Source organism: Prunus dulcis, chromosome 2 (assembly GCF_902201215.1).
Source record: "Prunus dulcis chromosome 2, ALMONDv2, whole genome shotgun sequence".
Taxonomy (NCBI): domain Eukaryota; kingdom Viridiplantae; phylum Streptophyta; class Magnoliopsida; order Rosales; family Rosaceae; genus Prunus; species Prunus dulcis.
The window spans coordinates 11,017,661-11,043,716 of record NC_047651.1 but is presented as its reverse complement, the minus strand read 5'-3'; the positions used below and the strand labels follow the sequence as shown (position 1 = coordinate 11,043,716).

Here is a 26,056-nt window from a genome sequence, read left to right as displayed (position 1 = left end):
CCCTGTTCCCGTCGGAGGACTATCCCTCATACCCACCCTGAATCCCCGATTTTTTTTGCATAAGAAATATTTATCATGCATTTTTAACATTAAGTTTCCTATTAAATTATCATTCAACACATCCAAGTTAACTATAAAGTACAACTCAACTATTCAAAATCACATCAATATGAAATTCCAGAGAAGATTAGGAAGAATCAGGAGAGGGAGGTTAACTTAGGGTTAAACATAAATATTATAAATATTTATTTATTTATTTAAATATAAACACATATATTTTTGGGCTAGGTTGGAGGATTGGGATGCCAATACCATCCCCTCCCCATACCCGTCGGGGATTTTTTAAGTTCAGGGATCCTTGTACCTGATACTTGTTTGGCCCCGAAATCTCCCTCCGTTAGGGTTGGGGTGGGTCCTCATTGGGAATTTTTGCCGTCCCTGGGTGTGACAGATATGTTCCAAAATATCATAGACTCGAAAGAATGATAATATTGGCAATATTTCGTCGATATTATCGATATTTTAGTCCTTACTTTGAACTGACAGTGTGAGATTCTATATTTACTTTCCTCTTCCGCTAGTATCATTTACATTTTAAAAAAAAATGGTTAAAAATATTTACCCATGCAGTCGAGATCCTAGATTCAATTCCCTCTTCTCTAATATCACTTATATAAAAGAAAGAAAAAAGTTATTTTAAAGAAAAATTTATGACATTAGAGAATAAAGAATAGTGGTATAGTGGTTTAATTGCTTGTCAAAGCAAAGCAATCTAAATTCAGCAAAACGAATCACTGGACAAATTGCTTTGGTTGGTTAGAGTCGGGAGTTTATGTATATTTCTTATATTGAGGAATTCCTCAAATAAATTATTTGATGGATACCTTCTAGAGCACTTTCATTCATAGTGCCATGTCAAAGGCAAAGTACAAGTAAATGCATATTCTATTTATGTGAATAGTGACTACCCTAGCAATTTTTTTGATGCATTCCCATCTATTTCCATGGCAACCTAAGGGTAACTACTATTCACATGGGATATGAGGAAAGGAATTTGTATGAATTTTGGTGTGGGAAGTGAAGAACATGGCTAGGTATTTATAGAAAAAATTTCTGAAATTTTTTTGTTTTTTTTTCCTTTTTTTTTCTCAATTTTTTTTGTATTTAAATTGGCCGCTAACATCACACTACAAGCCCACAAAAGAAAAATTGCCATGGCAAGAACTGGGCCCATAAAAGTGGGCAAGCCTAAAAGCAAGACTTGTCTGGGCAAGCTGACGTCAGAGACTAATTTAAATACAATTTTTTAAAATAAAATAAACCAAAAAATTCAGAATAATAATAATTATTATTTTCTATAAATACTTAGCCATGTTCTTTACTTTCCCACGCCAAAATTCATACAATTCCCTTCCTCATATCTCATATAAATAGTGGTGCCATGGTAATGAGTGGGAATGCATCAAAAAATTGTTATGGCAGTCACTATTCACATGAATAGTATTTGCCCTTACTCTTTGCCATGGCATAATGGGGTGGAAGTGCTCTTAGGGTCCCCTATGAAATTTTTTTCAACGATCCATACCATTTATTTTTCACTTCTTTATTCAAATATCACCCTTGCAAAAAATCATGCAAATTGAAAATCAGTAAGGCATCTAATTGGAATCAACAAGATCAAAGAATTTCAATAATTTAATTAAGTGATCAAATGATATTAAATTCAAATGATTTTTTTGTAGAGATGATCTTTAAATGAATATTTACAAAATAGACGTTTGGATTAGTGAAATACAATGCGGAGTGAGCCCTACAAGGGTGTTACTCAAATAAGCTTATTTGAGGGACACCCTTTAGGATCACTTAGGATTTTTTTTTCAACGATCCAAACCATCTATTTTTTAAGTTTACATTCATTGTTCATCCTTGCAAAAAATTAGACAAATCAGAAACTGTTTCAACATCCAATTATGTCCTACATCCAATTGTATCATACAAAATCAATGAACACGGTGCTTCAAAAAAGTACTAAAATTTCAATAACTCAATTGATTGGTCAAATGATATCGGCTTTAAGTCTTTTTTGGTAGAGATGATCTTTGAATGATTTTCTAAAAAATAGACAGTTTGGATATTTGACGGATCCCTCAATGGAAGTTCTCTCTGTGTATATATATATATATATATATTCATTTAAGGAGTTACTCAGATGAATTTAAGTGGACTACATTTTCCTTAGGATGAGATTGGCTAATTTCCACTAAATAAGATGAACTTTCCAAAAATTAGCACTAGCCTAAGGGTGGCTTCACGCTTGCTTTTGCTACCAATTTGATATTTAAACCGAAACAATTCGAATCGTGATGTTTCATTGATTCTACGTACGATTTGAGGCCGAAACCCTAAATAAACCGCACCGCACCCACCATTTATAAATTGAATTGATCTATATACAAAACGTAAGGGAGATTGAACTCATGTCATGGATTCAATACGCAGGTTAAGCTTGCCATTTGAGCTCATGTTATTTGTGCTGAACCAGATCAATCTGGTTAATCTGGACAACATAGTTTAACCGAAATGCATAATCCTATGAATATTAGATTTACATGAACCCTATTGAACTGAAATCAAATCCCAAATCTGAAATTTGAATTATGGGGATGAGCTTGGAAACTAGAACCCCTTTGGCTCGTACTTTTACTGAGATAAATGGAAAAGTTATTTTTGATTGAAGACAAACAAACACAAATCACAAAATGAATAACATTGAATTAAAATACAACACCTTAACCTAGATTAGCACAACTATGTAGCTGATTTCTTGCGAGAAAACCGCTGCAAAGATGTTGGTAGCTCCACTTGCTCAATTACTTTCTGCTTCTTCCTAGCCACTTGTTCTTCCTCTTTCTTTTGTTGCTCCAAGAAAGGCCTCTTGGCATTCGCAACTATCTCCTGCTTCTTCTTTGTCCTCTTACTTGGCTTATTCCTTCCTTTTGTTTTCTTCTTTGGTTCAATGCCCTTGACCGCTTCCACAGCGGCTTCCATGTCCGCCTCTTTCTCCACCTTTGTTTTCTTCTCTTTCCTCCTCTGAGGCTTTACTGTGCCAATCTTTGTGGGATTCAACATGATTGTCTCAGGCGGGAGCTTATCAAGTAGAGAGTGCACTTCCCTCTCTCTTCTCTGTTTAGATGTTTCAAATGGATTCGCCACCCAAGAATCAAAGTTGGGTTCCCCAGAACCAGGAATCAGAATACTAGACCACCCCATGGAGTGCCCTATGCCGAGAACATCTTCATAAGGTCGAAACAACACTTTTTCTACTTGGTAACCTTTAATTATTTTATGAGTCATATAATTATTGTAGTTCTGAGTCCCAGATGAATCTCTAAGGATCTGTACAAATGATGAAGTTGAACGAGCAAGCAGACCTTTCTGACTGAAATCAAGAGTATCTGCATTCCCCGGCAAAGTCTGGAGTGGCTCATCCTTAAGGTTCCTCAAATCCCAAAGCATAATTTTCTTCTCTTTCCCAGCTGTAGCCATGAGATGGCCATTTGGGTGGAATGCCATTGCTGTGATGGGCCCCTTGTGACACAGCCTCTTGAGAAGAGCAGTAGAGCTTGTAGGCTTCCACATGGAAACTGTACCAAGTGAATGACCCAAAGCAACAACCCCGTTGTAGGGGTTCACCTGCATCACATCAGTACGGCCTAAGCCAGTCCTGTAATTAGCTACCATCCCGCCCATTGTTACATCCTGATAACGAAGCTGCCCAGATTTGTTTATTGATGCCAAGAGAAAATGGTTTTTCAAAAATTGAAGCCTTAAAACTGCGCCATGTTCCTACATGATAAGAAGTATAACTTTAGCTCAATACAGATGCATCTGAAAACCATTCACTTAACTATTAAAGGAGACTTCACAACAGATCACAAGGAACTATTTGATTTGTAAGAGTATTAGAGCAAATTATGGAATAAGCTGCATATATATGAGGAACACGGTTCCTAGAAATTGAACGCCTAGAACAGAATTACACATAAAGGCAAGCAACTGACTTTTAAGATTCTGGCTTGATGCTTGATGCTTTATCTCACATTATTCAACATGTTTGACCTGCCTAAGAATTTACCTAAACCAATTTATTAATGGGATAAAGGCAGAATTCACAGCTCAGAAAATTAAGTTTTAACTGTGATCCCAGAATAGATTAAATATCTATTTATGAAGTGACCATGAGTCGCAGATTACGATTTGAGAAAAGAAAGGAGTAATCTTAAAATACTGCTATTTTCCCAGAACATCACCAACCTATCTGAAGAGCTTTTAAACTCTACGCAATCTATAAGTTAAACTCATTAGGAGCACGAACTGAAGATATAATTGATTAGCCAGTTCACAATACATGCACTGTAATGAGACAACTCAAACAAAGACCTGGGATAAAAAATAAACACTGGCATGATATTTAGTATTGTGTTACTAATAATAGGGAAAAGCCTTTAAATCATTGTGATCCATGTGGTTAGACAACAATCTATTCAATACAGTAAGCTAACCTTTAAGCAATGAAGTTCAGTGCCATCCCTGTTATAAATATATGGATACCTGTTGTTAATTAAAATGGTTAGCACCTCTAAATAAGATAAAACATCAATCTTAAGTAGAAGATAAACTAGTGAAAATTACAAAACGAGATTTTGCTTATAAATTGAACTCTTGCGTTTATTATTCACATTGCAAAGGGAAAAAAAAAAAAAAAAAAACATGTACTTAACCGAAGGCCATGGTAGAGAATATTGGCTAAAACAACATAATGTGAATCCTCCAACAAGTACACAGGGCTAAATCAATGTATATAAAATCGGACAAAAGTGCATCACCGTGCCACCACCAGGAATAAAGAAAAATGTGGTTGTGAGAGAGATCTATAATCTGCTGGAGCAACAAGTCAGTTCAAAGTAGATTGAGCAGGTTTTAGTAATATCTGGAGTTGTCCATTTGTCCAAACAAAAATTGTACAATGGGAGTATTCAATGTTTCGCAATATTAGTCACATGCAACAGAAAAAAATTTCCATCTATAATCTACCCTGTAAATGTAAAAAGATTACCAAACTACAGAACATTAATTTAAGTAAAGCAAATAGTTATATACTTTTTCTGGGCAGCAGCAAAGAACAACTCATTGTGCAAGAACACCACATCACGCACTGTTTCTCTAACCTGAACAAACAATTGGCTAATCAGTCCAATGTTCCAGTTAAACCACGAAGTACAAATCAAACAAGGACCCAACATTTGCTCATAACATTTAAAAACATAGAAAAAGATGTTTCCCACTAATGAACTAAATGTACATTGAGGAAAACAATAAAGGGTTTACTATAGTAACATCCACCCATCTAAACTTTCACATTTGGACAGTGGGAAGCTACAACTACATCGAACTGTTAATTTGACTCAAAACATATCACAACTTGATAAGGTTCAAAGATTAAATTGTTTAAAATGTACTTGCATGATGCCTTTCATTCTCTCTCCCGCAACTCTTATCTTCATAATGTTGGTTACAAAATTCAGAATCTAATCTAGTGCATCAAATTCCACAGTAGTACATTATATCTTTGCATATGAAGACTAAGACATGGGGACATGGCTGCAAGAAACATATCTAAATCAATCTAACAAGAGGTGAACAATTTTGGTAAGAAAAAAAGAGAGGCGAACAATCATGTATAATATAAGGTCACAGTGTCTGACTGAAAAGGTATTACTACTCGGTAGAAAAAATATAGTTTTATTTTGAATTCATACTGCCCAAAATACCTGAATTTCTTTAACCAGGCTCATATTCTTCATGTCTAAAATAGCCAGATGGCCCTTGCGTCCACCAGCTGCCATATACCGACCATTTGAGGTGAAATCCAGTGTGTAAGGACCAAGATCTGCAGATAAGAATTAGGTTTAAGTCATAAATTTTAGAGTAAGATTTGTGATGCAGGAGACCTCACAAAGCATAAACCTGCTTTTAGACCTCACATTGAAATCCGCCTTATTTTTAATATCTACGTTATCGATCCCACATTCAACCCCTTGAACCATTATGTCAACTAATATCCAGCACCCAACAAAGCTATATTTTTTATTCTGCTCCAGTTCATTTATTTCTTCTTTCCACCAAATATCAATGGACTTATCTGAAAACCCTGTAAAGAGAAAAGAACATTTCCAGTTTTCTTTTCATTCTTTATTGTCGATAAATCAGGATATTCCAAATTCTACTCTCTTCTCAGTCAATACAGATCATCCCAAAACTAATTTTGCTTAGGCCAGTTGAATTAGAATTTGCATAACTGAAATGGGAAAAGCCACACAACCAGATATAGGACATGAAAACTTTCAACTTCAATAAGGAAAACAATAAAGTTTGAATGAAAAATTCTGACTGACTGTTAATCATTAGAAATCAATAAAAATGTTTAGGTTTCAACCTGGTAAGACAATATCATATTGACTCCTTGCGCTTAAGATATCTACTTCACGAGCAATTGATTCTTGTTTGATCCTCCATGTTTTCTCTATGCCTTCAGCCTCCAAATAGCCTCCCTCACTTGGCAGAAGCCACTATAATTTTGATCACAAATGAAAATTCATTAAAGTCTATTGTTATTACATCTACCAAAAGAAAAGGAGAAGCAAAATATCTTGTAGAAGATCAGCTTGTATGAACTAAATCCAGTAAATCAGAAAAAACTATAATTCAGATGAAAAGCAAACAGCATACGACTGGAAAAAATACAAACCATAGCTGAATCTATACAAATTAATACAAAGGCCAACAGAATGCTTAAGCATGACTGTATGTTAGATTTTTTCCCTTCTGCTATAACAGAACAACAGATCACATTCAATAAAAATTCACCTTCTCAGCCTTGGCAGCAGCTTGTGCAGATTTTCCAAACAATTCTTCTCTAACAGCAAGTTGACCCTTCAGTTTTTTATCTTGCAAGCCCTACAAACACGACAATCCAAGATGCAATAAGAAATAAACGAGTCAAATTTCATGAAAAGTCAAATTCCCATGACAACACGGTACCTCCAAATTAGTTTTTTCGCCTCTAAGAAACTTCTTCACTCTGATATCTAACTCATCAGAGATCTTCTCCTGCAAATTAAAATATGAACCATTTATTTTCTAATCGTGTAACAGGAAGCCATATATTTACATAAGAACCTAGTGTTCAGCTCTCATGTTGGAGGAGTGAGATGGTGGAGATATGTAAAGAAGGTGTCAAGATTACAGCTTAGATTGCTTAAATGGTCAGGCACATTCCAAGTACGTAGCTAGAAAAAAAATAAAAACAGATGAGAGTTTAACTATTTTCACAAGTATTACTTATAAACAGCCGAATGTGGTTAGAAAGCAGGAAGCAACAAAGACAGTAGTACAATCAGGTAAGAAGAAACGGCCATAACATCACGTTCAGTAAAAAAAAAAAAAAAAAAAAACACAAAAAACTACTATAAGCAAAATGCCAAAATATTTACAATCGAATATCTTAACCAAACAGATGATCTGAGCAAAAATCTATGAGACTGAATAGAACCATAATTGCAAGCACATGTTGAGGGACTGCTAGTGCTAGATAAGATATAATTGGTTGATTTTCATTTGGATAAAATAAAATGAGAATTAATGCGTACCTGTTCAGATGTAGGCATAATACTGCCATCGTCTTGTTTCACACCCATCTTGCTTAATCCAGTTTCGTATTTGTAAAATACAAAATGCCCTGAAACTTGATGAGTAATGCAATTTAACTACAATATTCAATTTTTTCTAAAACAAGAATAAATAAAATGGTTCACATAATCTTTTAGCTGGAGAATCCATATCCTATCTCGAGCTACACCCATACACATTCTGTACAAACTAGCAAACCCAACTCAAAGGTGAATTTTGAATAGCAAAACACTGAATTGAAGAGGAAAGAGGACAGAAAAAACTCAATGCATTAAGAAAAACAAAAAGCAAATGCAAAAAGAAATCTATTAATATCAATGTATTATGAACAAATTCACATTAAATTGTGATCGTTGGACCTTTATCAAGGGGCAGGGTTAGAAAGCTCAGGCAAACTTAGGAGAAGAGATTATTCTGAGAGAAGCAGGACCCCTATTTAATTACAATCCATAAAATCCACAAGGGTTTATAAATCCTTTAAAATTCATTAAGAATTGATTATTGTAATGAATTTGAGACAATCAAATTCTGGGTTTTGTCAAGAAAGGATACAAACACTTCCCTATCAAAAGAAAAACAATAGAAAGTGTAAGCAAAAGATTTTTACAAGAACAAAACACAAGATAGAAAGTATGCAGCTGGTGTGTTGGTACCTAAATTACTTAAAAGCAATAATGAAAAGGAAAACAATATCCAACATGTTTCTTGGGGACATATCACCAAACAGTTGGTGTGCATCTTGGAAAGCATTTTAGGATGCACCCTCAGTGAGTTAAGGCAATACCTCTCTGGTCCCAATTTAGTTGCTGCTGTTTCTGGAGAGAGAGAGAGAGAGAGAGAGAGAGAGAGAGAGAGAGAGAGAGAGAGCTCTCAGCCCTTCAATGCGTCTCTGACAGAAAACCAGTTATACAGTAGACCGAATGGAAGCTTAGGCTTTGTTGGGCAACAGAGCTTTGAAATTTCACGACGGAGAACCAGAAAAACGGTAGGGTTTTAGTATAGAGGTTTTGCTACAGGGAAAAAAAAAGAAAAAAGAAAAGAAAAGACGAAGGTTGGGCTCATGGGCCGAGCTCAAACCAAAATGGGCCTTACCAGGCCCAAATCTAGTCCTGGAGGGAAAATTAAAAAAAAGGCGCAGAATCTTTGGAGCGAATATCCATCAACAAAGTTGACATCGTCCCATCCCACCAACAACATTGTTATCAGCATCATCGTCGTCGATACAGCTCCTTGGGACCCACAACGACAACAACATGGTCGTCGTTCTTGTACCTTTGGGGGGGGTTTTGGTGGGGTCCATTTTTAATTCTATAAATAAATATACAGAGAGAAAACTAACGAAATTTCTAATTCTATCCGTGTCAGATTTTGCCTCTGTTTTCTCTCTCTCTTCTTAGAAATTGAACTGAATGGCGACCGGTGGGGCAGAGCAGCAGGGTCCGGTGACGTGCGGGTCGTGGATCCGAAGGCCCGAAAGCGCCAATTGGGCGGTGTTCGGGAGGTCCAGTCGTAAGGATTCTTCTTCGTCGTCGTCTTCTTCAGTTCTCGAGATCTTCTCCTTCGACCCCAAGACTACTTCTCTCTCTTCCTCTCCCCTGGTCTCCCCCGCTCTCTAAAATCTCTTTTTATTTGAAATTTACAAGCTTTGGATGCAATTTTTGCTACCCTGTGAATTGGGTATTCGTATTTTGGGTTTTTTTGTTTTACCGGGTTGACCCAAGAGAGCTCGAAGAAAGGGTTGACTATTTTGTTTGCTTGCGTTTGACTTTAATTTTTGTTTTGTGTGTGTTTTGGATTGATTGTTTAGACTACATATGTGCTTGAAGAAGTGGAGGGTGAGCCACTTTCCATTGCGGTGCACCCAACCGGAGACGACATCGTTTGCTCTACCTCTAATGATGGCTGCAAGTGAGCTTTCTTTCTCTTCTAGTGATTTTGTTTTTCGAAATTTAACAGCCGTTTTTTGTTATTTTATATCCGTGGTACTATTTTTTATTTTGGGTTTCTTTTTGTTTCCCAATTTGATGCTAATTATTAGTTGACGCCTTTTATAAGTGTTAAAGAACCTTTTTTTTTAAAAAAAGCTGTCCTTGTTTACATTTCATTGGTTTATGGTGTTTGATCATTAAAGCTTGCTTAAACTGTACTGTTGTTTGATGTTGTTGGAGAGTAGCTGTGCTGTTTGATTGCTAAAACTGGAGCGTAAAGCTTCCCGTCTGATTCACTGCTTCATTTTTGTAATAGTACTATAATTATTAGTGCTTGATAGGATATGTGGGTACACATCTGTATATTTTCTTTTTTAAATGCTTTTTTATTTTTATTTTATTTCGGTGGCAAGGTTCAAATATTTGGCTTTCTTGAACCATTTTAAATTTAGAACCCAGAAGATAAGATTTTTGGGTCTTCCATATGCTTTATTTTCCTACTATCACTGCCTTTTGTTTGCACATTTTGACTTCACTTCAACTAAAGAACATGATCTCTGTATAAAGATATCATTCAAATTTAAGGTGGAGTTTATTAGGATTAAACCAAGATAGAGACAAGAGCATGATGGGGATACTTTTCTCGTATAAATTGTTGTTCAACTTGCCAGTGTTTGTTGGCTGATTGAGCTTCTTTTCCTCCTGCTCCTCCTCTTTCTGTGTTAGCTAGTCTGTTTATTGAGATTCTAGTGGAGGTTATGTAGTCCTCAAGTGTGGCCACATCCAGTATTTTGCCTTGAGTTAACTTGTTAGTATATCTCATATATTGAATTATATTTTTTTGGGAGAAATGCAGATTGTTTGAGTTATACGGCCAAGAATCAAATGCAAAGCTGCTGGCAAAAGAACTAGCTCCTTTGAAGGGAATTGGTCCACAGAAGTGTCTAGCTTTTAGTGTTGATGGATCTAAATTGGCTACTGGTGGGGTGGTAAGCAATAATCTGTATTACTGTCCATTTTCACCATACACTTCTCGTGCTGCAGCTTAATTTTTATGCCAAACATTATTTAATTATGCCCTAATCAACTTTAGGATGGGCATTTGAGAATTTTGGAGTGGCCAAGCCTCCGAATAATTTTAGATGAACCAAGAGCGCACAAGTCTGTTCGTGATTTGGATTTCAGGTGAGGAAAATGCTTGTTGATTGTCTTGTGTACATTTAAATACAGATAACAAGGCATAAGAAAATGCTATAATCAGATATCTGTTTACATTTTGTTGGATTTGGCATTATCATATGATTGAGCAAGAAGAGTTATGTATCTTAATCAATGCTACTGCAGTTACATAGGAAAAGGCCATGATGTTTTCCCGCAGTACTTATTGCACTCATCTAAGAATCTCAAACAAACCACCTGTCTTGGTTGAATTTAGCATAAGCAAAGATGAATTGGTTATATAATGAAAATAAAAGACGTTAATGGATTCTTTTTCCCTTTCATTTTCTTTTGGTGTATGGAGTCTATAGACTGGAATATTTTAAGAAGATTTGCACAGTTTTCCTATACTGGATTTTGAATGTTTTGGTCTATGTTTATCCTACTCTAGCCTAGACTCCGAGTTCTTAGCTTCAACATCTACTGATGGAGCAGCAAGAATATGGAAGATGGAAGATTGTGTTCCTTTGACTACTTTGACTCGCAACTCAGTATGGCTTATTCATTTAAATTTTTGAAATATATTGCCTTTTTTTCTCTCCTATCTTGCATAATATTTGGTGTTTTTTTTTTTGGGTGGAATCTTGGGGTAATATTTGGAGTTTAATTCATGCAGGATGAAAAGATTGAACTATGTCGGTTTTCTAAGGATGCAACAAAACCCTTTCTATTTTGCACTGTTCAAAAAGGTCTACCTCTCTAAAATAATTCTGTACTGCTATATCATTGTTTCTCAGACAATTAAATATATTTGTTTTAATCAAACAGGTGATAAAGCTTTGACCGCAGTTTGGGACATAAGTACATGGACTAAAATTGGGCATAAGAGGCTACTTAAAAAGTCTGCTTCCGTTATGTCTGTCAGCAAGGATGGGAAATATCTTGCTCTGTAAGCGCTTTACTGCATTTTATGTTGTGTTTATATACTAGGCTTTAAATGAGAATTTATTAAACAATAAATTGCTCTGCTGGTGCACTGAATTGAACATTAAACATCTCTGGTAATTAGACTGGTTCATATTTATAATGAATAGAGTGCTAATGTAATATACACATAGATATGCCTGCTCACACTCCCTTTTAAGAGAGGACAAATCTTTCAAATGTTCAATGTTGATGTGAATCAGAGAAATATATTAATTGACTGTTTATTATGTTCTTTTTTTGGTTCAATGATGAGTCACTCCACATTTGGATACAGTGCTTTGATGATTTGGTAAATATTATCAGAATGTTGTTGTTGGGACATAGTTTATGATATCGGTTTCACCAATTTTTTCTTTAAATTGCAGAGGAAGCAAAGATGGAGATATTTGTGTGGTTGAAGTTAAGAAAATGGAGATTTGCCACTGGAGTAAGAGGCTACACCTGGGTACATGCATTGAAACTCTGGAGTTTTGTCCCACTGAAAGGTAAGGCCCTTCCAACCAATACAGTTTTGTGAACTACTACTGACATGTTTTTGTATGTTGAATTACCATAATTGATTGACCGGTGCTTAACAATCAATCCATTCCTTGACCGTTATTTAAATATAATAAAATTTGACTTTATTTTGTAATACAGATAGATTTGCTGTATAATTTGCATATGTTATAGAGAAGGTTTTACTCGTGTTATTAGAGCTCATGTTGTTTTCAGATCTAAGGTCGCGCTTGATGCACTTTCGTAGCATGTAATTTTCATGAAAATGCTTCTTTAGAGGCCATTTTCTGGGTATTCATTCTATTGAATGTATTAAGGATCAGCACACAACTTTCTTCTAGTTTTCTTAATGCTTCTATTTGCCTTCGTTGAACAGCATTGGAATTATAGTCTTGCTCAGGAAGGGGCTTTAACTTTGGAAAACAATTTCTTGTTTCTTTTTCTTCTGCATCGGAATGCTAAAGTAGAGTACTAAGCGTTGCTGGAAACTTCGAATGAAATTTAACTTTAGACATGTTTTGTAACCCAAGAAATTTGGAGTATACAATTCTTTGTTTGTTGGATGCTCACGTTTTTCTTGGTTTCAGGGTTGTGCTCACTACTTCTAATGAATGGGGAGCTGTTGTAACTAAGTTAACTGTTCCAGCAGATTGGAAAGGTTCTCTCTCTCTCTCTCTCTCTCTCTGTTTTCTTCTTCTTTTGTTATATATTTGTTGGGGTGTGGTTTGACAGTTTTGTTTGCCCTTGTTCCAAATATGCAGAGTGGCAGATCTATATGGTCCTTTTAGGACTGTTTTTAGCATCCGCTGTCGCCTTTTACATCTTCTTCGAGAACTCTGATTCATTTTGGAACTTCCCCCTTGGAAGAAATCAACCAGCAAAACCGCACTTGGGAGCATTTTTAAGAGATTCAAAGTCTTCTGATGACAGAAATATTTGGGGTCCGGTTGATATGTGATGATTTTTATTGTCCACTCTCTACGATCGATGGGAAGAAATATCATATCGGTAACTGGACAAAAACTATGCTCTTTCAGTCCCCAAGCTAACCTAGTTTTATTTCAATCCCATGGGACATTATTTTTGTGGTGTATATAGCATTCACAGAAATGTAGTAGAGAATTTCTTCCTCTTCACAATACATAATTGATTTAAATTTGTTGTGGGAAGCCAGTGTTGTGTGATTGCATTTATGCGCATAATTTTTTTCGTCCAGCTACGAGGTGTTCTTAATTATGCATGATACTTTGGCATTTTTCTTTTCATATGTATAAGGCGGCTTACTGCCCATAGCAGTACTTGCCGATAATTGAATTCTTAAGAGTCCTTACCGTATTTGCCTTTTTTCCTTACTAATTTTCCAATTCTGAGTTGACATCTTGTTCTTAGTCAGAAGTATTATGTAGTATTGTAGTGAGGTCATCTCTTCTCTTGAGGCGAAAAAGAAAAACAATGGTAATTTCCTCTCCTCATCAGAAGTTGAAGAAAAATGCACTCATTGACTGAGACTTCTCCCCCAAGAATATAAAAACAAAAACGAAATTTGTTTTTTTTTCCTGTGATCATTTTTCTTCTTCTAAAAGATTTGGGTGACCATATGCTGATAGCATGTTGTACTGGTCTAGTACATTTTAGATTAGAAGATCTCCACCATTCATCATGTGGACTTTTGAGGGAGGCCTACAAGATGAAGAGTAATGGTCAAAGTAGTGAATTGGAGTCCAGCCCCTTAATCACGTGTTGTTGTTACTCTGTCCAATCCAATATAATCTAACGTGCTCCAATTCTACATTATAATTCAATACAATTACAGTCACCAAAACAAACATGGTTTGTTTGTTTTTTTTTTTTTTGAGGAACTTTTTTATTGAAAGGGGCGATAGCATATTAAACTCACACACACAACACGGATACGAGCAGCTATCTAAACTAAATTCCTAAAAATTCAATATATTTTCACATTTTCTCTTTTAGATAAATTATATTATTATATATATTTTTCTTTTGTTCTTTTTTGAAAAGGCAGGCTAAGGCCAAAGAAAAGAAACAAACTAAACAACTACTACCCTATCACGAGCTTGACCCATCGGAGTCTAAAAAACAAACTAAAGAAGCAAGAGGAAATACATTTCAAGAAACAATGATGATGTAGGGGTCATTTTCTGTTCACATGAGGAGAGCCTTAACAGCTAGGGTTAGGGTTTCTCCAGTTTTCTTTACTCATTCTCTGTGTCATCGCTCTCAATCTTCTTTGATTGTCTCTTTGGGTTCTTCTTGGTGAATTGGGTATGACGTTTTTGTTGTTGTTGCTCTTTTGTTCTCCGTGGGGTGGCTATGTTGGCTTCCTTTATGGGTTCCCAAGGAGCCATTTGCTGGTGAAGGGTCTCCATCTTAACGCTATGGAGATGGCCACCTCCTCTTCTGCTTAAGGGGATGACAAGTATACAATACCAAGCGAGAATCATAAGCGTGCAAAAACTGGTGTGGGCATCTGATTGTTAATGGCATGGATTTTTCTGGTAAGCATAGTTTTTGTATCGAGGATTTTATTGACAAGGAGGAGGAGACCAACCTCAAGGGGTCTCCAAGATCTCCCAAATAATTCTCCTATGGAACGTTCGTGGGCTTGGTAACCGATGAACGTTCATACTATGAAGATCTTTCTTCGGAATTTGCTTCAGGCTAAGAGGCCAAGAAAATTGGAGGTGGTGGTTGGTGTATGGTTGGATCTGTTATGATGCTCACAATATGTTTTTGACTTTGTACGAAGAACTATGATGCTTTCTTTAGATCATAGGAGGCTTTCTTTGACAGTATCTGCATAGTGATGGGATGTGTTTCAATGGTTTTGCAGTTGGGTGATTAGCTGGATCTATTTTGATACCCGTAGTACGTTTTTGACTATGTTCGAAGAACTATGATGCTTTTTCTAGATCATATGAGGATTTCTTTAACAGTACTTACGTAGTGATGGGTAGGGCTCATTAATGAGCAGGGCCGGGTTAGCCCCGCCCAAATTTAATGGGCTTAGGCCGGGTCGAGCAGGACTTTAAAAAGTAGAGAGAAAATACCAGGCCGGGACGGGTCGGGTCGGGTTTTTTTAAAATTCAAAGCTCAAGCCCGACCCATAGGCCGGGCTTGGGAAAGCCCATCGGGCCGAGCCGGGCTACGCCCAAAGGGCCGGGCCGAAATGGGCCTACTTCATTTGAAAAAAATCATAAACTTAATCATAAGGGCATTTTAGTCCAAATTTGAGATTAAACTGACTTAATTCCAATATTTTCACATCAAACCAAATTCATAAAACATCCAATAAAGTCACACAACTTAATAAGATTTTTCACAAAAATAATAAAACCATGTATTATTTTTGAGGTTATTACATAATTAGACCGTAATATATTTTAAGAAATAATTTATAAAAAAAATAAAAAGTATAAAAAAATATTTTTTTTAAAGGATGGTATGAATAAATATGCAAACGTTTAGTGATTTGTTCAAGAAAAGCATGATTATATTTGGTGGTACGATTATGTTTCGTGATATGATTATATTTGGTGATATGATATGTTGTTCATCTTATTTATATATATATATATATAATTGTTGTATTAATAATTGGCACAAATTAATGTGCTAATCATCCAATTATAAACTAGGAATGAGTAAAGAAAAGTAAATGAAATGAAACAAATTATATATGTGATTTAAGTGATATAATCCTAATCCTAAACTCTTATTTATACATAATTATATATGTATGCGGGCCTAACGGGCCGGGCTTTCTTGGGCTTAACCGGGTCGGGCCGAGCTTCATACACCCAAGCCCAATCCTAGCCCAATTCAAGGCGGGCCGGGCCATCTCAAAGCTCATAACGGGCCGGGCCGGGCGGGTCCCCTTCGGCCCATGACCCTCCGGCCAAATGATGAGGCCTAGTGATGGAATGTTGTTTTAAGGATTTTGTGGTTGGGGTTTAGGTTGGTTTGTTTCGTATAAGTTGTTTGACTTTTCTGTTTAGTCAATAGCATGAGTGGTACTATTTCCTACCATGAGATTTTGTTTCTCTGTGAAGGTTTTAATAAGGCCTCCGTTAATATGCTAGTTCTTACCATGTAATGTTCCTTTTGGTTGAATGAAATACCATATTTTCTCAACAACAAAAAGAAAAAAAAGAAAAAGAAAAAAAAAGAAAAAAAGAAAAAACCTAAAGAAGCAAGAGCAGTATAAAATGAGCAGTAGAATAAACTATTTTTTATATTAAAGAAACGACTACATATATAATATATTGTTTATTAATTACATAGCTTTCTCCACGAGCAACATCGCTAACAATTGGGCCGACGGGTCATCCATCATCGACCCACGCTATTGGGCCCAAACCTCTTCGACCAAAAACAACGTTAATTTTTGTTAAACTAATAAAATACTTATCGAAAAGGAAACAATTGATTTGGAAACCAGCCAAGCTTATATATTAATTAATTACTATACTACCCCTCATGTCTTTATTGGCTCGCAAGGAATCATACTTTCGTCACAAATCCTAATTTAATTTGGAGACCACCAAGCTTTCTATATAAACGTGAAATGCCAGTAACATTTCATACCGTATACTCACTATCTGCTTCTGCTACAGTTCTACACCATACTCAAACCCTGATTTCTTGCTTGTCAATTTTCGTCTCAATCGAATTTGCAAGTTGATGGATCAACCCACAGGGATTCCTAGCAATTGATTTGAAAACCAGCCAAGCTTATATATATATAAGTTGCTAGTTTTTACAACCAAACACACAAAGTTGTTAGTTTCCAAAAAGTGCTCGATTGATCACTGTGAATCAAGAAGTGTGCGTATAGAAGATGACCATGTCGATTGAAGTTTTGGAAAGGGTGGTGGGTGACCCTCGTTTCCGACTTACTACAGAGCTTGAAGCCGTAATTGAACCCCAAACCGAGCTGCGATCCACCAAGTTCCTTCTGAACATGGAGGCTAGGGTTACTCGCCTTCACCCCTGCTGGGATTTCGAGTTTGAGGACAACCACATTGACCAAAAAAATTGCACCACCCTTGTCAGCGTTAAGCACGAAAAGCTTGAGATCGACCCCTTCGCTGCTGGCAAAGCCTCAGACGAGGATTCAAGGACTGCCATATCCGGCAAGCTATCTTGCTTGAGCGTGCCAGCCGCAATTTGTCAGTGGATGACAGATAAAATATTGAACGACGCTTCTTTCTATTTGTTCGTTACCAGAGGTGGTACCGGGCATAAGGTTTTGAATCTTTCGGTTTTCATCAATGTTCATGTTGTTGACACTTACGTGTGGAACGATGACGTGGGGGAGGCCGGATTAGAATTCGTGCCGTGGTCGAAAAAATTGTGGGTTGAGAATAAGTTGGAGAGGGTGAGAGAAGTACAATTTTCGACTGTGTGTTCGATTTGTATGGAGGAGATTGTGGTTGGTTCGGAAGGGACTTGTATGCCATGTTCTCATCTTTTTCATGGAGCTTGCATTCTCAAGTGGCTGGACAAAAGCAGGTCTTGTCCATTGTGTCGATTTTCCATGCCTGCTTTGATGCATGAAGAGAGAGGTATGAAGAGAGATGATGGACGAAGTTTTTAGATATGATGCAAGCAAGCATGTAGATCAAATTTTGTGTTTTTTTTTATAAATATTGTAGCCAAGCCAATGAAGGTGAATTTAATTTTTTGGTGAGATATTGATTAATCTGATTCTCGCAATTTCAATGTAATGTACTTTTGATTAAAATAGCTCTTTAACTTTCTTGTATTCTTCAATAAAAGCAAGAAAATTAGGAAGCGGCTTTATTCGGTAGATATTTACTTAATAATAATTTAAAAAAATTCGTATGAAAATAAAGAAAACTATTTAAGTCGCTGCGTGGGTCAAGAGACTAGTAAGAGATGCAGCAAAAGTATCGCAATGAATTATAATTTACAACCTCGGGTTTGAAAGAAAAAAAAGAAAAAGAGAATCACAACCTTGGGTTTCGATTAAAAAAAAAAAAAAATTACAACCTGGTGGAATTAAAGGTCAGATGGCAAGTGGTGCGCCTGATGAGCCCGCAACAAATGTTATTGTTTGTCTTTTGTACTACGATTAATAGCAAGGCAAAACTGCGATCCTGCCCAGAGTCAAAGAGTTGACTAGGCACACGCGATTTTCAATTAACTTTTCTTCGTAAAATAAGTAAAATAAACAAATGTTTGTTCCATTATTGAATTACTATACTACCCTTTGACCAACGACCCATCATCAATCCTAATGCAACAAGGAATCCTACTTCGATCACAATTCCTAATTTAAATTGGAGACCGCCCTTAGCTTTCTGTATATAAACGTTACAAGACTTTCCAACAAGCCTCACAATTTGGTTCTGCTACAAGTATTCTACACCATACTCGAACCCTAATTCGTGTCATCTTCAATTCTTGCTTCCCGATTTTCGTCTCGATGGATCAACCGACGGAGAGGCGAAGCGAAGTCTCCTGCCGCTGCCGGTTATCTACATTAGCCGTGATTGAGCCTGAAACTGACTTGCCATGTACCCAATTCTTGATCACTGTCAAGTCCACGACATTTACTTTTAATCACGCCTCGGCTGAAGAAAACGACGCCGTTTCACCGCCCACTACAGAATACCACTCGCACGAGCTCCAACTTGACCTACTGATGGACGAAAATGCGTCGAGGGCAAAGCTCGCCGAGGCTCTGCTTTCCGAGCTGCATTGCCCGCCGGAGCTCTGCGCAGCCATGGTGGATAAGGTAGCAAACGGCGCCGTTGCGGAAGAGGCTAGTTCCCGCCCTTTCTCGGACTTCATGCTCGTTCACATTGAGGCGTGCCTCGATGTTTTCGTCGAGCAGTTCGGCGGCTCCGAGGAGGAGGAGGAGGCGACCGCCCCGAAATTCGTGCCGGCGAGCAGGGCGGCGATTTCGAAGCTGGAGACGGCGGCGGTGGAAGAATCGGCTGCGTGCGCGGTTTGTTTGGAGGAGATGGCCGTTGGATCGGACGCCACGTGTATGCCGTGCTCGCATCTTTATCACCGGGGCTGCATTGTGGAGTGGCTGCAGAAGAGCAGGGTTTGCCCGATGTGTCGGTTTTCTCTGCCTGCCGATCTGTCGGGCCGCTGGTCGGGTCGGCAAACCGGATCTTCTATTTTGTTGCCCGATTAGACAACGGACACCGAAGTGTTTGTTGAAATGCCGCTTGATATTCTTTATTTCTTTATTTTTTTTAAGTCTGTGGATGGATGTAAATTGATGGTTCTTTATTTTTGTTATTAATGAATATGATTGTTCCTAATTTCCAATTAATTTGTTACTTTTTCCAACAACAAAAATTAATTTGTTATCCGCACTAATGAAATTCAAGATTTAGGGCCGGCCCTTAATAAAAACTAATTGGGGAGTTTTATAATTTCCCCTTTAACACTCGCTAGTTTTATTTTATTTTATTTATTTATTATTATAAATAATATAAAATGGAATAGAATTAAATTGTTGAGCTAGGCAAGGCATCCCGGTGTCAATCCCTGATAGGGGCAGGATGAGAATTTTTGAAAACACGTTCAAATTATACCCAACTCAAATGAGACCGATATGATTCGGTATTAATGTTGATACTGTAAAAAATCCTACAAAATTAAAAATAAAAAAAAAACTTAAAAGTAATTTAGTCTCAAAATTTTGGTTGCATCACCAAACCATTTCACACCTGAAATCCAAATGGTCTGATGCTTGAGCATGGTTACAAGGCATTGATAACCATGGTAGCCATTGCAAGAATGAAGAAGAAAGTAAGCAAGGAAAGAATAGGAAACCTCTAGGTTGTTGCTCTAATTCTCAGAATATACAAAATGAATTACAGTAGCGAGACTTAGCTTTTATATTGAGACGACCCGACCCAAATTCCACTTTGGAATCCAAGCCAAACCCTCTGCATGTCCGACACTTGGCGAATGTCGGGCACAAATGACCAAATTGCCCGTCTAACTAAAATCCCAGTTTTTCTAGCAGCTAGACTTATGCCGAAAATTCGGCAGAGTCTCCCCTATAAATTGAACATTTCCCAGAAGTCTCTACCTATCCACATATATACATATATATATATATATATATATCAATCGTTTAGCATGCATTTAAATATATTCTAGCAATCAAACATCATATTATTCTGGCATCCAGCCTCAATAAGTCAAATAAATCATTCTGCTAACAACATTCAAATCAATTCTTATAACATCACCAGAACGGTGTTAGATCTCTTAATAACTTAACCGGACTACCTTTGTTACCTAACCTAGCTGTTGCACCCTGAAATACTAGGCTGCCTACGTACCCTTACTAAGAGATCAAGCCACACGTAGTTCTTTCCTATACTCATACAAGTTATATCTTGAGTATAAATACGACATACACTGAACTTCCTATAGTTTAAGAATATATCAGAACTGGAATACTCTCCTCCGAGGCGTACTCCTATTCCTGACCTGTCAATTCCTCGCTCGCAGGTCTCGGAGATACCCATTCTATCCGAGCCGCATTCCTTACTTGCAGGTTTGAGAGATATCCCATCTATCCGAGCCGTATTCCTCACTCGCAGGTCTCGAAGAACCTATCCATGTCGCATTCCACGCTGGCAGGTCTCGGAGATATCCCATCTATCCGAGCTGCATTCCTTGCTCGCAGGTCTCTGAGCAATGAAAATTTCAAATTTCAAATTTTAGTTTTTTTTCTTCAGAGGAATGAACATGTCATTGCCATAGAAAGTTACATATAAGTTTAAAACAAAAATTATTAGAACAATAAAAACAAGGGCTTAACCAAACAAAATAAAAGCCCAATACAAAATACAAATAATTTAGGCCTAAAAGAACAAAAAAACCCCCAAAACACAAAAACCCTAGAAACAAGCAGCCGTGGCCACTCGATCTCTGTGACAAGGAATTTGATAGTGCTTCAATTGTAGTTGAGGTGAGTGCTTGATCACTCTGATTCACTCAATGAATTCAAAGTGAGATACTACTCAAGACAAGTCGATTTAATTCAAGTCCTAACACGGCACATTGATTACAAAGATAAAATGGATTGAACCATTGGTGTAATATGCGTGTGCACAAGAGTTCGACCAGTGAAAGTCATGTAGATCTCTTATATAGTGGCCAAGGGCTAAATTATGATACTCATAAGAACTACGTTACAATACTCCTATAATGGTGTCATCTAATTAATTAACTCACCGATTCATCTTCCATTAAAGATCATCTTTAGAGACATAGTCTACCCTCTTGTTCTCGACTCTAAATTAAATTCCCGATGATTGTGTACAACTCATCATTAATATCAAGGCTTATTATCACAAAACGGTCCTAAGGTTTATGAAATTATCAGATTGCATCCTTAATATTTTTTTTTTGTCATTCGTGGTCCTCAAGGTTAGTATGCATGATCACAAATGGTCCCTACCGTTAGGTTCCGTCAAAAACTCTGTTAGTTTGCTGACGTGGCATATATGTATATCACAAAACATCCTTGAGGTTCACAGACCTATCACAAATGGTCCTTATGAAATTTTTTTAATTTTTTAAATTTAAAATTCATAACATTTTTGTTTTCTTTTTAAAATTTTATGAATTATAATTATTTTAAAATATATATTAAATTTTAAATACATGTGACACTATATTATTGTAGATGTTGGCTCCATATATATGCCACATCAACAAACTAATGAAGTTTTTAAAAAATAATTAAAAATTCATAAAATTTTAAAATGAAAAAAACTTAAGGTTTAGGGTTCATAAATGGTCCTCAAGATTAAAATCCTTCTATAAATGATTTTTTCATTTATAAATAATTTTAAAAAGAAAACCAAAATTTTACGAATTTTAAATAAAAAAATTAAAAAAATTCATAAGGACCATTTGTGATAAGTGTGTAAACCTCAGGGATGTTTTGTGATATATATGTATGCCAAGTCAGCAAACTAACAGAGTTTGACAGAACCTAACGGCAGGGACCATTTGTGATTGCACATACTAACCTTGAGGACCATAAGTGACACAAAAAAACATTAAGGATGTAATCTGATAGTTTCGTAAACCTTAGGGACGTTTTGTGATAATAAGCCTTAATATCAATGGTGGAGTTTCCCATACATTTATTTTTTTGTTCAATTAAAGTTCATTCAAACCTCAAAAGGAGAAGGAAAAACAACGAATACATGAAAGATTCTAGCATAATAAATCTTCACCATCACAAAATCAAAACAAAATAAAATAAAAACAAAGCCACCGTCGCCCCTCGGGGACTGGGATTGCACCAAAATGGCCACAAAAGAGAAGATACACATCCTCCACATAGGTCAACACCGCTGCACATAGAGACCCACCGATCATCTGCCAAGGAGAAAAATTCCTGAAAATACATCCATCCGCACACCAATAGTCATCCATGAGTCATCTTCTCCATCACACCCAAATTCGTCTCTGGACCCAAGATAAAACAACAACCATTCACACCAACATCATGGTATATACCCAAAGATCGACCTAGCGAAAAATAGTGGTGCAAGCACCATATCTAGAACTGTAGCAAGAGCTCTATACACATTCCCAGAAAGACGAAAAAAACCGCATATAGAAGTATTTTATATAACCCAAAGGAGAGGCATCTAGAATGAAGAGAACGCAAGAAGAGGATGGGATGTGGAGGAAGAAGTAAATTTAGTTATATAGGGTATTTGGCGAAGAACGGGGACACAAAATCAGTCTGAGACATTAAATCTCAGAACCAAGCCCAAGGCTCAAGCAGTCACCATAGGAGGATAAGCAATCAAACTCTCTAAGATAGCCAAAGGCAGAGCCAAAACAGGCTCAAACCGAAGGTAAGACCAGTCCCACCAAAAGAAGCCAAGGCAGGAGAGATAGGGAGGTAGCAACACGAAAGAGAAGTGGAGGGGAGAAGGGACATACCTCCTCCTCCCCAAATGGGGCAGTGCGGGGCTGGGAAGAGAAGAGGAAGGCCTTAGGGTTTTAGAGAAAAAAGAATGGCAAGTATGGTCTAAACTTTCAGTTAAGAGTTTCCAATACTTGTTGCTGGATATGTTGCATTAATCATCAAGTTCATCAGTGGTGGAGTGGTTTGCATTGGCCACTGTGCCCTATCTAGTTTTGTAGGGCTCAAAATATTGTTGGCTTGATGTTCATCAAGAACTTTTACTTGATTGGAGTTCATGATAGCGTTGGTTGGATGCTTTCCATATTGTTTGGATGAAAATTTTGAGCTACACCAACCTTTTCAAGAGGATGCCATGGGCTAAAAGGCCTGTTACTTACAGCAACAGTTTCTATTGGATTTCCTCAAGTTCAGTACTAGAGATCTCAATTTCTCTAAAGAGGCTAGTGGTTGTTGATGACCATAAGTCACTCAAACAGCTCTCAAAGATTGGTGAAGTCTATATCCAACCAAGATGAAGGAACATTTTCTATGTGCACTAATCTAATACCGACTTTTTAGGCACGGAGGTGGAGGGTACCAGTGCGATATTTTTCTGTGAAGTGCAGCTAGATATCTTGAGAGAGAGAAAGAGGGAACGAGAGAGTTTTAACGGCTAAACAAGGCAGAATAGAAGGCAACAAAGCAAAACATACGAGAGAAGGCATTGAGTGCACAAGTCTAATGAGAGAACTGCTCTAGATTTTTTTTACACAAATGATATTTTACTTTTTAAACTGCGGGAATGAAGATTTAAACTCGGGTGCAGAGTGAGGAGCGCACATGTGCTCTAGCCACCTTGGCTATGCCCATCTCTGCAAAAAGGGTCTAGATTTATACGGAAGAAAATGTGTCCTTTCATTATTATTTTTTGTATAAAAAACAATTTTCCTTAAATTCATTTATATATCATTAAAAAGGTGTTAGAGTAAATTAAAGGAAAGTGAAAACAATATTAGTTATATTTTCAAATTACATATATTTTTTTTTTTATCAACAATTGTTTTCATCGTCCCAAATCATCATAAGGTTTGGTTTGTACACCATATTTACTATTTTATTCTCACTAGACTTCCAAATTAGTTCATCCAACAACCTCCAACTGGGTCCACACAATAAAGCATAACAAAGGAGAGAAGACATCCATTGCATATGGTGTAGAAAAAGGAGAAATGCTCTAGAATTATAGGAAAGAAACTGTGTCCATATAAAACTACGTACATGAACAAGAAGGTGACTGAATATAGACCTAAGTGAGAGCTTTCAATTTGTTGTCATATTAAGAAAATATTGTAGCAATTTAAAGGAAAGTGAAAATAATATTTGAGTTGGATTTTCAAATTACATATTTATATGGAATAATCGCTTTTAAGGTAGCAAATCCTATTATTATAATGTTTCTTTGTACGCTATATTTACTATTTATTCTCACCGAACTTCCAAATGAGTTCATCCAACAACCTCCAAATGAATTCGCACCTACAAAACTTTGAAATTATCAAAATGTCTTGCATGAAGAGTTTAGTGCTCTTAATGTGTGATTTGGCATTTAAATCCTCACAACTCACTGCATAGTTACCTTTCCTTTTATGTTTTCTTTTACAAGAAATAATTTACTTTAAATTAATCTAAACTACAGGGAGAGGGATTCGAACTCGGGTGTAGAGTAGAGAGCATATCCGCTCTAACCAACTTGTCTAAGTCCATGTCTACCCTTTCCTTTTATGTTAATTAATGTCAAGTAATTTGAACTATTGGTGGGCTGGTTTCCTTTGCCCTCGTGGTGTACAGTTTTAAATTTAGTAGCCTTTTCCAACTTTGTAAAAAGAAAATTCAAAGTAAAAGGAAAAGACAAAAAGTCACTTTTGACATCTGCTGTTCATCACTTTTACATTAAGGTCTTTGTGGTTTCAATTTGGTCACTTTTGTCCCTATGGTTTTAATTTGAAGCAATTCAAGGACAATCCTCAATTTCGGTTAATATTTTTAAACAATTCAAGGACAATCCTCAATTTCGGTTAATATTTTTAAAACTTATGTTTGTTTTAATTTGAAACAATATAAATTTATATTGTTTGGCGATTTGGTGTTTTAAATTTATATTGTGTTGTTTATTTCCAAAATGAATGAATTTTTTAATAATGGGTGGAACGTTCTCTTAGTTTTGTGGAATTGATTTGAGGCCTACTCTAGTTTCATGGTTTAGACTTTCATTTATTCTTTTAAGGCCCACTCTGTGTTTTGTGGAATTGATTTGAGAACTTGCCTTGCCACTCTAGATAAATTTATATATTACAATTCCCATATGTATCTGGGAATGATTCATGACTTATCTTGTCTAGAATTAATGGTAGCGGTGAATAATAAATGTTCTGTCCCTCATCAATTTTGAACCTATAAATTTAGAGTCTGGTTGATAATCATTTGAGTTTTCACTATTTTTAATTTTAATTTCATTTTTTAAAAATTGACAACTGAAAACGTATTTGGTAAATTAGAGATGGAGGCTGAGGCTACTAGAGAAGCTTTGCTTACCTGCATCAAGACTCGAATGCTGTGTGTAGAAGTTGAGTCTGACTCGGTGCACAATATGCAAATGCTTAGAAGAGAACGACATGTAGAAGTAGTAGTGGAGGCTATTGTTTTTAGGGAGATTCACTATTATACCCAATATGGGGGCCCAAATTATAAAAATACCCTATATAAAATGGACTTTAGAAAC

At 36.5% G+C, this 26,056-nt stretch overlaps 3 protein-coding genes across 4 annotated transcripts; 2 read left to right on the top strand and 1 right to left on the bottom strand.

The window, feature by feature from the left end:
- Positions 1 to 2,500: 2,500 nt before the first annotated feature.
- Positions 2,501 to 8,766, bottom strand: LOC117620102 (probable U3 small nucleolar RNA-associated protein 7). Of its 2 annotated transcripts, none has more exons than XM_034350208.1 (9): positions 8,534 to 8,766; positions 7,710 to 7,804; positions 7,102 to 7,170; positions 6,928 to 7,017; positions 6,497 to 6,629; positions 5,832 to 5,950; positions 5,161 to 5,228; positions 4,563 to 4,611; positions 2,501 to 3,846 (listed from the first exon to the last, which is right to left on the bottom strand). In XM_034350208.1, exons 2-9 carry the CDS (start codon positions 7,755 to 7,757, stop codon positions 2,809 to 2,811), a joined length of 1,614 nt encoding a protein of 537 aa, XP_034206099.1. In that variant the 5' UTR covers positions 7,758 to 7,804; positions 8,534 to 8,766; the 3' UTR covers positions 2,501 to 2,808. The 2 variants fall into 2 exon arrangements, with proteins under 2 accessions (XP_034206099.1, XP_034206100.1); XM_034350209.1 differs by having other exon boundaries at positions 7,710 to 7,798; positions 8,534 to 8,729.
- A 299-nt stretch (positions 8,767 to 9,065) lies between these two features.
- On the top strand, positions 9,066 to 13,655 carry LOC117619354 (SEC12-like protein 1). The gene is made up of 10 exons (XM_034349284.1): positions 9,066 to 9,347; positions 9,557 to 9,657; positions 10,534 to 10,666; positions 10,771 to 10,862; positions 11,287 to 11,386; positions 11,512 to 11,584; positions 11,664 to 11,784; positions 12,188 to 12,307; positions 12,908 to 12,978; positions 13,082 to 13,655. Exons 1-10 carry the CDS (start codon positions 9,159 to 9,161, stop codon positions 13,276 to 13,278), a joined length of 1,197 nt encoding a protein of 398 aa, XP_034205175.1. The 5' UTR covers positions 9,066 to 9,158; the 3' UTR covers positions 13,279 to 13,655.
- Positions 13,656 to 18,653: 4,998 nt separating this feature from the next.
- On the top strand, positions 18,654 to 19,688 carry LOC117619674 (E3 ubiquitin-protein ligase SDIR1-like). The gene has a single exon (XM_034349677.1). It carries the CDS (start codon positions 18,793 to 18,795, stop codon positions 19,510 to 19,512), a length of 720 nt encoding a protein of 239 aa, XP_034205568.1. The 5' UTR covers positions 18,654 to 18,792; the 3' UTR covers positions 19,513 to 19,688.
- Positions 19,689 to 26,056: the final 6,368 nt, after the last annotated feature.